Source organism: Copadichromis virginalis, linkage group LG17, assembly GCF_057382275.1.
Source record: "Copadichromis virginalis isolate Kocher_CV1m ecotype Utaka linkage group LG17, C_Virginalis_male_GT1.1, whole genome shotgun sequence".
Taxonomy (NCBI): Eukaryota; Metazoa; Chordata; class Actinopteri; order Cichliformes; family Cichlidae; genus Copadichromis; species Copadichromis virginalis.
The window spans coordinates 16,953,864-16,968,053 of record NC_140634.1 but is presented as its reverse complement, the minus strand read 5'-3'; the positions used below and the strand labels follow the sequence as shown (position 1 = coordinate 16,968,053).

At 41.7% G+C, this 14,190-nt stretch overlaps 2 protein-coding genes across 2 annotated transcripts; both read left to right on the top strand.

Annotated features, from left to right (window-relative positions):
* Nucleotides 1–117: 117 nt before the first annotated feature.
* Nucleotides 118–2,057, top strand: atp6v1f (ATPase H+ transporting V1 subunit F). The gene is made up of 2 exons (XM_085437142.1): nt 118–351; nt 1,627–2,057. The coding sequence occupies exons 1-2, from the start codon at nt 194–196 to the stop codon at nt 1,826–1,828; spliced, it is 360 nt and encodes a 119-aa protein (XP_085293268.1). The 5' UTR covers nt 118–193; the 3' UTR covers nt 1,829–2,057.
* Nucleotides 2,058–7,576: 5,519 nt separating this feature from the next.
* Nucleotides 7,577–11,759, top strand: LOC146689213 (uncharacterized). The gene is made up of 4 exons (XM_085437393.1): nt 7,577–7,713; nt 7,788–7,841; nt 10,006–10,119; nt 11,096–11,759. Exons 1-4 carry the CDS (start codon nt 7,577–7,579, stop codon nt 11,226–11,228), a joined length of 438 nt encoding a protein of 145 aa, XP_085293519.1. The 3' UTR covers nt 11,229–11,759.
* The last annotated feature ends 2,431 nt before the right edge of the window (nt 11,760–14,190 follow it).

The following is a 14,190-nucleotide window of genomic DNA, read 5'->3' as shown; positions in this document are numbered from 1 at the left end:
ATATGACCTCATTGTTGCCCGATAAAGATGAAAATAAAATAAAACACATAAATAAACGAGTGATGTTCATATTTTTTTTAATTTCTATAGGGGGCGCCATATTGAAGCGGAAGTGCAGGTCAGCTGATCCCTCACATGACGTGTCCCGTGAAGCTGAGTGTTTCTCTCCGGGAATCTCACCTGCATCTCCGTGATGGCCGGCCGCGGGAAACTGATCGCCGTGATCGGAGACGAGGACACGTGCACGGGCTTCTTGCTCGGCGGGATCGGAGAACTGAACAAGAACCGGAAACCGAACTTCCTGGTGGTGGAGAAGGACACAAGCATCACCGAGATCGAGGAGACTTTCAAGTAAGATGGACTCCACACACACACACACACACACACACACACACACACCAAAATGTGTTAAAAAATCAGCCGATTTAACGCTCCTTTCACGTGTTTCTGTCAGTGTCACCTGACCGAAGGTCTCGGTGGTCCTCGTGGGTCAAAAGTCAGATCGGTTTTATTATAATTCGGACGGCACCAGCCTGGAACCGTATTAACCCCTCGGTGACTTCAAAAACACTGGTTGTAGGACAGGAGGCCGGCTGCTTTTTTTTGATGAAAATAAGAATGGATTCTGGTGTATTTGGGCCCAGTCTGTAACTACATCCAGCATCCTGAGTTTTCAGCCCTTAGATGATCTCGGATAGAGTGTAATGGATTGATCAGCCGATCAATATATTAATCCAGCTCTCAGCTAATCTCCATGAAATGAACTTAACCTGTTAAATGCCGTAAAATTAGAAAAGACTTCAGTCTGTTTCTGTGGATTCCTGAACCTGATTTCAGAAATCATTGTATTTTAATAGTTATTCAGTCTTTCTGACTTCATTAAAACTGCACATAAATAATCGCGATCTTTGTAAATGTAGCATGTTAGCTCTCACACCGGACTCTATTGAAGAACCAGAGCTTTTTATTAAATCTGTATGAAATCAGCATTTTCAATGAAGGATTTAATATCAGCAAAAATTTAAATACTTTATATTAATTATATTTTATAATATATAATCTTTTATGATTGCTTCACACATTTTTTCCTTTTGTTTAATTGTTGACTTGCATTTATCAGTTAGTTTCAGAGAAGTTGGTCTGGTGCTTTGGGGTTGTATTCCTGAAATTTTCCTTGATGGCCTCATGTGCTGTGTGACACACACCAGACTCCATTCAAAAATCAGCTGATTTCAATGATCACTGTTGAGTTTGGAAATGTTTTTGATATCTTAAAACAGACCAGCTCTTACAGAGATGTTTCAGATTAGGAATTCCTGTGTTCTCTACAAACTCATCTGCTCATCTGCGAATATCCTTTACATCTAAACCTCTGTAACCCACCGTTAGAGACGGATGATGTTAAATTGACAATAATTTGAATTGTCTGACTTCCTGTGTTAAGCTCAGCAGTAACAAACAGACCAGAGAGAAATGTTAGTCCTCCGAGACTCTCAGAAACACCACGCCTTCATTTACTTCCTGTTACACCTCCACTGGTTCTTCTCGGGTTCTGAGGATGTTAAATTGTGACTGGACTTTGGCGTGGCAGCCTGACGGGGCTATTCTTTTTCTTCTCCTCTGCAGGAGCTTCCTGGCACGTAACGACATTGGTATCATCCTGATAAATCAGTTCATCGCTGAGATGATCCGGCACGCCATTGATGCCCACATGCAGTCGATCCCGGCCGTGCTGGAGATCCCGTCCAAAGAGCACCCGTACGATGCGTCCAAGGACTCCATCCTGCGCCGTGCCAAGGGCATGTTCTCTGCCGAAGACTTCCGATAGACAGCGAGTTGCGCTGATGCGGTTCACAGATTTGTCCTGATGTGTTTGTGCTGTGATGTTTACTTTTATTTCCAGGAAGTGATGTATGCCCATGTGATCGTTTTTAGACCAAACCTGATTGAGTCATGTGACCTGCCCCTCCTCCTAGGTGTTTGTTCCAGATGTGTTAACTTATAAACGTGAACAGATGTGCAAATAAATGAATAAATAAACTTGTTGTTTAAAGTTATTTTTTGTTTAATTTGATGGATGCACACACGTCTACTCCTTGTTTCCAGCCTCAGGTGTGATGAGCTTTAAGGTTTAAACACCAGCAGAAATGGGCAGTGTCAGTCAGCAGCAGACAAACTCCTCACAGCGCCATCCGGAATTCTGTGTATTTTTGTCCTCCTGGTGTCTGTGTGGAGGTCCTTCAGTAACTTTCAAGACACCCTGGCCTAAACACCAGGATCCATGAACCCACAACTCAGAACATCTGTGAGCTGCAGCAGGGGTCACGACCTGAGAAATTCCCAAATAACTTACACAAAGGCCAGAGGTCATTCAAGAACTTGAGGATAAAGTTTGCTTGGTCTGAGCTTAATGAAGCTAACAGGAAGTCTTTGATGGGATTTTCATAATAAAGCTCCCTGTTATCCACCTGAGCCTCACAATGGAGGAGGAGAAATGAGCTAATCAGCAGACAGGTGTGAGTAAGCCAGATGTTTGATGCTGTTTATGATAGTTCATTTTCTGCCAACCTCTTCCACCAGCTAATCCGGAGGCAAGTGCGGCATTTCCCAACCAGTTGTGATTATTCATCTTAATTTCTCTAGTTGAGTAAATATCCCAACGTTACAGCAGAGCTGATTCAATAAGTTCTCACAAAGCACCATGTCTGCTCTTCTGTTCCTCCTAGGTGTTTTCATGACAAACGGCGAGCTAGCGGCACCATTTCAGATCAGATGTGTTCATCTAACCTTACTGTACAAGGAAGTTACATCTGACTGGATCACTTCCAAACTGGTTGCGAGATTCTTCACAACCTAAAACGTCTGATTGGATCTCGTATTGTTGATACATTTTGTCACAGTTTTTGTCCTTGTGCATTACTTTTTATTTAGTTATCTCATTTCTGTCAGAAAAAAATGTTGTAAATGAAAATAGGTGAAAAGTATTGTTCAGTAGATTTAACACACTTTCCAGCCTGTCCTGGGTCTGCCTTGGGACCTCATCCAAATGCAGGAGGTGCCATGGTCAGATATCGAAGGACCTCAGCTACCTCCTTTCAATGTGGAGAAGTAGCGGCAGTACTCTAAGCCCCTCTCAAATGACTGAAATCCTCACCCTTTCTCTAGGAACAGCACGGCCACCCTTCAGAGGAAGCTCATTGCTGCTGCCTGTACCTGCAACCTTATTCTTTTGGCTACTCCCCAGAACTAATGACCACAGGTGAGGGTAAGGACAATGGGATATCGTCATCACTTTGAAACTGTGTTTTTGTTGCTTTTGATGCGCTAGAGCTAAAATCCTGAAAACTATATTTTTATCAGAGTGAAGCTGCTCTGTGTTCATCACATCAGACTTTAACAATCAATAAATCATAAACCTGAAGTCCTGCTGATCGATCACACACGTGTCTGTGAACTCTCCGTGTGCTTCAGTGTCTTTGTATCGTCAGCCTCAGAGCGAGTCCACATTAACCTGAAAGTCTGCACGCTTATGGGATGGGGCAGAGGCGGAGCCAGGCATTTGAAACACCCGGGGCTTAGCCCAAAAGGGTAGTATGCATGTGGGATTTTTTTTATTTATTTTTTGGGGGGGTAGAAATGACTGAAAGATTAATAGGCTCTGTTTTGAGTTTTGTTAAAAAAAGAATGACTTCATATAGGAAAAAAAAATATATCACATATGCAGGACACCTTAAGCTAGGTTTTTAATTAAGCAGCAAGGCAGAACAAGGTCAGGGCTGTATCAAGACACGTGGACTAAACCCCAATTCAACCAGACCCAGAACTGATCCAGAATTAAAACAGGACTACGACAGTTCAAAATCAGGACTACTTGGGATTTAACCAAGACAGAACAAGAATCAGAACTAGATGATAGTAGCACTAAAAATCATCATAGACCTGCACTACACTTATTTTTTAATTCTACCAAAGTCCACTATTTAGATTGAGAAAAGTTTATATAATTATTTATCTTTGTTGTGCAAACAAGCCTGCACAACTTAATAAATGTAAAATTTGAAAAATAACAAACCTAAAAAGAAACACTAGGTACGAGATACATGAGTACCTATGATACGGTGATACTTTTGGTAAACAACCATTTGACTAACATGTGTGTCTCACCTGCTCTTGTTCCATCTCTGTTCTGTCCCCATTCTCCTCTCTCTCCCTCTCTGTTCCTCTCTCTCCCTCTTTGTGCTGACAATCATCAAATATACAGTTGAAACCAGATATTTACATACTCTTCAGATAAAAACACTTTTTTAATTGTAACATCAAATCAGACTAAATGTTTATTTTTTAGATTGATAAATATAAAAAAACATTTGTTAACTTTAAGAGTAAAGAGAGAAACTATCTGTATTTCTTAATTGTAAATGGCACCAAATTGTATGAAAAATTGAGCCACATTTATGGAGCTCCACAATTCTTTTCCAGGTGTTTTGGTTGACATCTCTTGATTTTCCCATGTCAAAGAAACAGGCTCTGTGTTTTGCCTTATATGCATCCACAGCTGTGCCACCAGTTTACTCACATGGACTCTACTAACCTATCAGAAGCTTCTTCAGCTCACAATGGAATCCTCTGGAGTTTTTTTTATTAATTAACAATAAACTTAGTGTACATGTGCTCCTAAATTTGATGAAAGTGATAATAAATAGACAGCTCTGTCTCTCTTTATTCTGACATTTAACTAATTCAAAATATATTTCAATATTTATTTAACCAAAACAAGTTTACTCTAAATTGATGTTGTACAGTAAAAAAATGTTCTTGTGTTTTCCATAAAGTGTATGTAAATATCTGGTTTCAACTGTGAATATACTGCTGTGTATTGAAATTCCTCTTGTTTTGCATAGAAATATACTGAACAACATACAAAGCATAATATATAAAATACCACCAGAGTTTTTTCTTTGAAAGAAGCCCCTTATGTCCATTCTTGTATATCAGTGCATTACTGAAACCGATTTATTTAGCCGTGGAGGGAAACAACTGAAAATATGAAATAAACACACACGTAAGCTAAGACTCTCTAAAGAAACAGCACTGTTGTTGTTCGGCTTTTCATTTCGCCATTTGTTGATTCACTCGAAGAGCAAGTAACTAATATGGGTCAAGTGATCAGTTTGATATCAATCTTTCGTGATACACCGTCATATTTACATTATTTGTACAGTACGGATGATTTGCTTTGGTACCTGGTCGAACTTCAGTTCTCCTCTGTCTGCTCAGTGTTGCCAACTCCTCAGTAAGGAAAATCGCTATTGGTTGTCCTAAAAGTCGCTAGAAGTCGCTAAATGACGTCATCGCCTAATTTGCATAATTGGTCATGCTAATCTAATTGTAACCTATGTTGTTGGAGAGAGAAATAACATCGTGGAAGAGACATAAAGTGAGTAAAAAACGTCCCAAATGCATTTAGAGTTTATTTAGAACTACAAATTAAATTTCTTTTAGCAATTATTGTTTTTTTTAATGTCACAATTCCAACCCTGCTCCTTTACCCGGGCTTGGACCGGCAAAAGTGACCCGAAATAGGCGCTCTGGTGGAGTTACTTTGTGTGTGTGTGTGTTTATAAGTAGTTTTAAACCTTGTGATCCACAAAACAGCATAAGAGTAAAAGAAGAACTAACTGCGTTACAGGACCCACTGCTTGTTGAGAAAGAAATTTAATTTGTAGTTCTAAATAAACTCTAAATGCATTTAGGACGTTTTTTACTCACTTTGTCTCTTCCACGATGTTATTTCTCTCTCCAACAACATAGGTTACAATTAGATTAGCATGACCAATTCTGCAAATTAGGCGATGACGTCATTTAGCGACTTCTAGCGACTTCTAGCGACTTTTAGGACAACCAATAGCGATTTTCCTTACTGAGGAGTTGGCAACACTGGGTCATCTACTGATTGGAAGATTAGTGGTTCGATCCCTGGCTCCTCCAGTCTGGATGCCAAGTATCCTTGGGCAAGATACTAACCTCAAGCTGCTCTCTGATGCATCCATCAGTGTATGATAGCTAGGAAGCACTAAAAGCTTAGAAAAAAAGGTTCTTGGGTGAATGTGGTATGTTGTATAGAGGGCTTTGAGTACTCTGGGAGAGTAGAAAAGCACTATATAAGCATCAGTCCATTTACTTATTGATAACATTGCACTCACGTTCGACATAAACTGCTTCCTGTCACAGGGTGACGGGGTGACCAAACAAACATCTCCTTGGGGGCTGGAACATGACCTTCCCTTGCAGATGTTTTCCCAAAGTTCAGCACTGTGATCTGAATATAAAACAGGAAACACAAACACAGCGAGGTCTGTGTGCCATGGAGTATTTTAACCCTTTACTACCTCAGGCTCTGTGGCTTTTAAACCCCAAAACACAATACGCCAAAAATTGGTCCACCTCAAGGATCAGGTAATATAGTGTACGCTGTTAAGTGCCAGCTTGATTGCCATGATTTATTCATTGGTGAAGCCAAACAACCTCTGGTGAGGCGGATGGCACAACAACAAAAAAAAGAGCTAACTTGTCAGGCCAAGACTCCGCAGTCTTTTTACACCTACAGGCCAGTGGACACTCTTTCAGTGATGAGGACGTAACATCCTGGACAGGGAGGAACGCTGGTTTGACTGGAGAGTCAAGGAGGCCATTTACATGAAAAGGGAAAGACCATCTCTGAATCGAGGAGGGGGCCTAAGGGTACATCTGTCACCATCTTATGATGTTGTGATTGCAGCCATTCCCCAACTCTCTGTGAATAGTACTCATTGCAATTGATCAGTGGTCTTTGATCAATGATCATGACAATTTGCATATTGATGATCAAGAAACTGGCCTCACAGCCCATTGTTCTTTCAGTGGGCTGGTTTCAGTCATTGTGCAAATGTACTTTTTATAATGTTGGGGAAACGTGCAGTCAGCTGAGACTGAAGAAATCACTTGGATGAGTGACGAAATGTTTCTCCCACTGAAAACGTTCAGATGAACAGAACAAACCTTTTGGGATTTACTTACCAGGATGACTGAGCATCCATTAAGACCCTTTACTAGTTGAAACATTTTAGCAGGTTGACTTGCACAGTATGACAGGAAGTCAGCATGTGACTTAGTGGGACAGAGGTGTTCATCAAATAGCTGATGAACCTGTTCTCACAGCAGGAATTACTGCAGGTGACTTGTGAGGAGGCGGAGCCTTATCACACACACAGGAATATCTCTTACCTCACAGTGACTTCACAGGAAGCTAGCGGTTAACATAAAAACACCTGAGTTCGCACCTGCAGGTGACTCAAATGTTTAATGATGTTTCCCACAGACACTGAGAACTGATGACATCGCAGTGAGATCACTGCGTGTGAACCAATGATCTCTTCCCCGTGAAGAACAAACAGCGCCGAGGTCGAGCTGCTGATAAAACCCACTGTAAATAGTGAAACGACTCATCACTCCCGTCGGCCTTCAGCTGGCCTTCAGCCGACCTTCAGGCGACACTGACATGTTTCTGTGTAAACAAAGAGCAGGTTTAAAAGGCAGCATGATGCCTTCAATGTCACTCTCTCTGATGAGGATGACGACTCTCTCTGCTCCACTCCAGAGGATGATGGTGATGATAATGATGATGGTGGTCTTTGTTTTGGTGACACCTCTTCCTTCTCCATGTGGACGTCTCAGGTAAGGTACAGGTGTCAGCTGGACTTCCTGTTTGTGTGTGCTGATTACAGAGATGTTTTCTGTTCTTTCCACAGACGTGAAAATGTGAACATGTCAAATCCTCATCTGGCCGATCACAACAACACCAGGTGAGTCTGACAGAAACTCTGGGTATTCCTGCACCAGCTTGTTAGAACTTTGAAGTAACATCAGGTATGAACATGTCATCTTGCTAAACTACATCCAGATAAACTCCCAGTCTTCTTCTTCTCTTTACTCATTTCACATGTTTGTTGTAAAGAAATCAGATTACTTGGTGGAGTAAATGTGTACCAATCGACCTGCTGATTGATTGTTAAATGATCAATGATGAATCAACATGTTTACTAATAATTTCCAATCATTCAGCTCACTGATCATCAGTTCATTAAATCTTTTTGACTGATCTTCAGGTGTGAAACTCTGACAGATACAAAAGTAACTGTCTTGATGCATGCTCAATCATCCTAGTAGGGAAAAGTTGATTCTGTTTATTTGGACGTAGCCTTTTTAGTGGGAGAAACACTTCATCACTCACCCAAGTGTCCTTTTCAGTCTCAGCTGACTGCAGATTTCTAACCTTATAAACAGTACATTTGCCTTAATGACTGAAACCAGCACCACAGACGAACAATGAGCTGTGACGCCAGTTTCTTGATTATTGGTTAATGGCCATGAGTGCCATTCACAAAGAGGTGGGGAATGGCTGCAATTACAACATTGTAAGATTGTGAAAGATGTACGTTTAGGCCCCCTCCTCGATACAGAGATGGTCTTTCCCTTTTCACGTAAATGGCTTGTGCGCACTCAAGAGTGTACACTATGTTACACTGTTTGTGTTGGGGGACCGGATCCTTGCGGAACCATTTTTTTGCGCAGCGGGTTTTGGGTTTGAAAGCCACACAGACATGGTGGTTGGAGAAAATGTGTCTCAGCTGTTCCGCTACTCCTGACACAAAAGAGATTACTAGGGTTTTTGCTTAGGCAGCAGTTTTGCGTCTTCTCTCCTGGATCGCCTGGAGTTTTCTTTAGATGCTGGCCACTGTGTCTGTGGGATGGTGTTTGCTCTATGTTGTAGTGTCCTGATGACACCCAGTGGATGATGAGAGCCAAACTTTAAGTGACGAAATGTTTCTCCCACTGAAAACACTACATCCCAATGAATCACTGAAAGGAGCCTGGAAACACGAAATGGTGGTGAGTCCAGGTATTTAAGCTCCATCGGGGGTTGTCCCTTAAGAGGGTCATTGACCAACTATTACTATTATATTGAGACCTTGCCTCATCACAAAGGTGTGGGTCTTTATCAGGGCTTAAATACCTGGGACTTTCCACTATTTGGTCTTAGAACTGAAGAAGCTTTTCGGATGAGAGGTGAAGCTTAAAGAAGTCCAGTTCTTTTCTTTCCAAGCTTCTTAGGTTACCATGACCTGGAAGACTGAGAACCAACACGAACATACATTGAGATGAACAGAATCAACTTTTTGGGAAAAGTAACTATAGTTTGAGTGAACCTACTGAGTTACTTTCTGAGTAACCATTTAAACTTGTGATGATCAATATGTTAACTAGTCATTAGTTTCATGTGTTATGTGTGTTATTAGTGTTCATGTGATAAAAATATCAATTCGCACCGGAGCATCAAGGGTCTCAGAGAATAATCCACAAATACACTGGAATTAAGTGGGAATAAAGCGGACGTCCTGTTGAACGACTGAGTTGTCACACGATGTTTCTAAATGTTTACTTATATTTAATTGTGTTACAATGATCGCTGTGAGCGGTCAGTGGAACATCCACTTGTTTATCACCTCCTCAGTAAGAGAGGATTTGTGTTGAAGATGATGTAGCCCATAGGTGTCAAACTCTGGCCCGCGGGCCAAATTTGGCCCGGAGCCTAATTACATTTGGCCCGCGAAGCCATACCAAATTACTATTAGAGCTGGCCTACTGGTATTAAACAGCTAATATATATATTGTTTAGTATTAAGCTTTGCTTGTTCCATATTCAGTTTTTCAGCAAAACTTGTTTGAGTCCATAAGAAAAGATTCATTCTCATATCTGGAGGAAGATTTTTTTTTCAATAAATATTAACGTTAGCCCGCGACTTTGTTCCAGATTTGAATTTTGGCCCACTGTGTATTTGAGTTTGACACCCCTGATGTAGCCAGTCTATTTCCTGTTTCAGACTCGAGGCACACCTGTGAAGCTGTTTCAACTCTGTGTGAAAACTTTAATGAGGATCAGATTGTTTAAAGTTTTATTTTTCACAGCAGTGCAGAGGGGTTCACTGAGATTGCTGTGCGGAACAACACAGTAAAAAACATGGGAACCCACATGGGGAACAGCACGGAGCATGCCATGGGGAACAGCACCCCCACGCTTTTGTGAGTAACCTCAGGTTGCACCTAAATCAAGTATTAGGTGTGAATCCAGTTCAGAGGGCCTCTGCTTGTATTCAAGACTGATTCTTCCTCTGGATCACCTGTAAGACTCTGACACACTCACTCACCTGCAGCCCACTCAGGTCTGAACAGGTGCTCTCTGTCTGTGTTTCAGGAAGCCAGAATCAGTGTATGTATCTGTCACCACATGGTCTGATTGGCCGAGAAAACACCATCAGAAGTAGGGAGAGAGCCTGCTGATGTTTTTTGTTTTCAAAAATTACCTGAGAGTCAGACACAAAGTCACAACAGGGAGGCAGACAGACAAACAGAAAAACAAACAAACAAACAAACAGACACATTGACAGACCAAAAGACAAACAGACAGACAGACAGACAAATGGACAAAAAGAAGACAAACAGACAACCAAACACCTAAACAGAAAATTAAGCAGCCAACTGAAAAAGACAAACAAACAGGCAGGCAGGCAGATTACAAAACAGACAAGAGAAAAAGACAGACAGGCAGGCAGACAGATAAACAAACATACAGATAGACAAACAGAAGACAGGCAGACAGACAGACAAGCTACCAAGCAGACAGACAAAAAAATAGATGACAAAACAGACAGAGCAACAAGCAGACAAGCAGAAAGACAGGCAGATGGACAGAATGCAAACACAGACAGACAGCCAAACACTAAAACAGAAAACCAAACAGACAAAAGAAAAAGACAGACAGGTGAACAGATAAACAAACATACGGAAAGACAAACAGGCAAACAAACAGAAAGAAAAACAGACAGAGAGACAGGCAGTGTGGGATCTGAAAGACACGCTGATTATTTGGAAGAAGTCACTGAAGTACAACTCAGAAAGATCAATCAAAAAGAAAGAGTCTAAATAAGTATCAATAATTATTAAAGGTGTTCCTAGATAATTAATCAATCAGTTAATCAATTACCTGTGCCTTTCTTAGGATTCGTGGGGCCACAGGTGCTGGGTGTGTCCTGGCCACCTGTGGGACAGCGAACCTAGTTGACAGATTGCAGGGTGGAGAGGAGAAGGCTGGCGACGCCACCGCAGACCCCTTTGGTCCTGGGAAAAAGTGAAGGGAGGCACCTGTTACTACTTTATCATCTTCATCATCATCAGCTCCACCTCACACTCACCTGTCTGAGAGAAAAACACAAGAAAACCTAACCTTCACACATCTGAGGATGCAAAGAAGTTAACTACAATTCTCAAGATCCATCTTACCAACAAACATCCAGTGACAGAGCTGCACGCCACCACAGGTGGAAACCAAAGAGAACCATCTTCAGTCTCACCTGTTTGAGTCCAACTGTGGTCACATGGTCCAGCACATGATTGACAGAGACTCGATGACTTTCAGCTCCTCCCAGTATGTATTTACATCTTATACTTTTATTTTGAAGGGGCCTGTCGCTGATCACTTGAAGTTTTCCTGTCGCCTTTTACGTGTCAGTTTGTGTCTCTGACATCAGAGACAGAAATTAAACAAAGCTATTAATTAACAAAGTTTGTTGGTGTTTCTGTGGAGCTGGTCGGAGTCACACTGAGCATGTGCAAAATGCCTACCTGTAAATGTGACAGTCTGAAATGTGTCCATGTAAAGAAAATCTGTTTCCAATAAAGTATTAAATAAAGTTTGACTCTCCCTGCATGTACAAAACTGACTACAGGTAAAAGTCAGAGGTCAAAGGTCAACTACACTTCTATAGCAGAGGAGTTGGCCTGTGCTGGACATTACCTACATCAATCTTTATTTACAGTCTATGATTGATTATTAAAAGTGCAGCTTGAAGCCCTTCTGGACAATCACTGTGATGCGTGGCTGTGATATAAAAGCTGCGTGTATCACGGGTCAATGATAAAAACACATTAAGGTTTTCTGACTTGTCACAAATTTGGGATTTAAAAGAATTTTTCATCCTGGCAGTTAAACTTCTCTGAGTGTCCCTAAGAACATCTCAGCTTCCTGTCCAGGTTCCAAGACACTAACCATCTTTGATATACAGTCTGAGGTGCAGACTGTTATATCTGAGTGAGTGTTATGTTGACTAAGCACAAAAACAAAGAAGAACATCTTTCATTTCATTTATTCACATTTCATTATGTTTTCTTTTTATTTCGGTTTCCTTGCTGGAGTTCATCAGAGGGTTTGTTTCTTCCGTTTTGACTGAGGTTTGTTAATAAAGCTGGTTCAAAATTAAGCAATAGCGGCACCTCTGGGTGTAAGAACGTGTTTGTCCTGGAGGTGGCAGCACAGGAACAGTAGAAACATCAGTGTGAGAGTCCACTTTGTGATTCTACTGTCACAATCTGAACTGTGGACTGTACCACACACAGCCCATCAGATTATCAGTATTAATCAGTATTGATTTTGCTGACACAGAGATGTGTTTTCCTGTATTCTGTGAGCATGTGCAGCTGCAGCTCCTCAGAAAGACTGAGTCACTGCTGATTGGACAATTGTCTGAAGGAGCTATCAGAAGTACGGGAGGAGGAGCAGCTGGTGCAATCATGATGAGGATGATGAAGGCAGAGTAAGCTTTAAAAACCAGATGAGCAGAGTGTGTGGAGATTAATTAAACTTTAATTATCACTCACTCCAGCACCTGACTGGAAACGTCTGAGTAACGTTCATGTGGGTCGGGGTCAGGCTTACTACACAAGACTGCTTAAATCCCACCCACACAGGGCGAGCAGACAGCAGCAGAGAGAAATTTACCTGGGATTCAGTTAGAAACATAATCAGGATCATTTTTGGTATTTAAATCACTCATTAGGAAGGACTTTCCAGTCCGAGAGTGGAATAAATGTAGTTTAATGGGAGTGTTTGCTGGTACAGTCGGCCACGTTACAGGAGTCAAGAGGTCAGATATGAGCTTTGTCATTCATGAGTAGTGACCGTGTTAGCAGTTCTGTAGGATCACTGCTGTGTGTACAGAGGTGAGCCTATCAGGTGTCATCTCTGAGGTGTGTGACTGTTGCTGTGTAATATATCTGAAGCTGGCTTGGCTTCAGCAACCTTTGATCAGGGGAATCAGTGAAATCTTAAACTCTGTCAGCTCCGTTCAAAGCGTCCTGTCACAGCAGCTGCTGAATTCTGGGTAAATGACGTGTGAAACTGTGTGAGCAGTGAAATGATTGGCTAAGCCCTCGAACCTCCAAACACAGAGTGATTTAAAAGTGTAAATGAGTCAGTGCAGGCGAACGTGAGTCAGGGGTGAGTGGATGAAACGCTGTGACTGAATCAGTCAGAGTTCTGATGGACCTGAATCGATCAGACGCTGTCAGCAAGGCTAACAGCTCATTTATTAGAAGAGATCAATAACAAACAAACATGTCTGCACCTGCTGTTTTCATATCAAATCAATCAGTTCGTCCTGACACGATCAACAGCAACTGATTACAGAGGAAGAAGAGGATGAAGAGGACAGGCTTGTTCTCTCTGAATCTTTGTTCTCGCTATAAATGGAACGTCATGTGACTCGTTCCTGTCCTCACACCTCCCACAAACAAACAAACAAATAAATAAATAAATAAACCCAGCGGGTCTGATCCTGGATCTGATTCAGCACACACACACACACACACACACACACACACACACACACACACACATAGGGAGAGCCTGGAGAAAACCTGCAGACCCTCAGAGCCTCCTCTGAGAAAGAACCAGCTTTCATTGTCCTGCAAAGACAGGCAGGATGGGCTTAGACCACTCTTCTTCATCGAGTGGATCCTCAGCTTTCACCAAGACATTAGCCTTTCTCATAGTTTCACACATATGACTGACACACACACAGTCCTGAATCCATCTCTGCTTTCAGTCAGATTACTTCAAACTATGAGTAACACACTGTCAGAACTGAGATTGCACTTCAGTGGAACCAAGTTCAGTTCAGTTTTATTTTTTCATTTTCCAAATCACACCAACAGTCCCCTCAAAGCATTTTACATTGGAAGGTCAAGACCCAGAATTATGCAGAGAAACCGAAACAATCAGAATTCCCTCTTTGAGCAAGCACTTGGTGACAGTGGGAA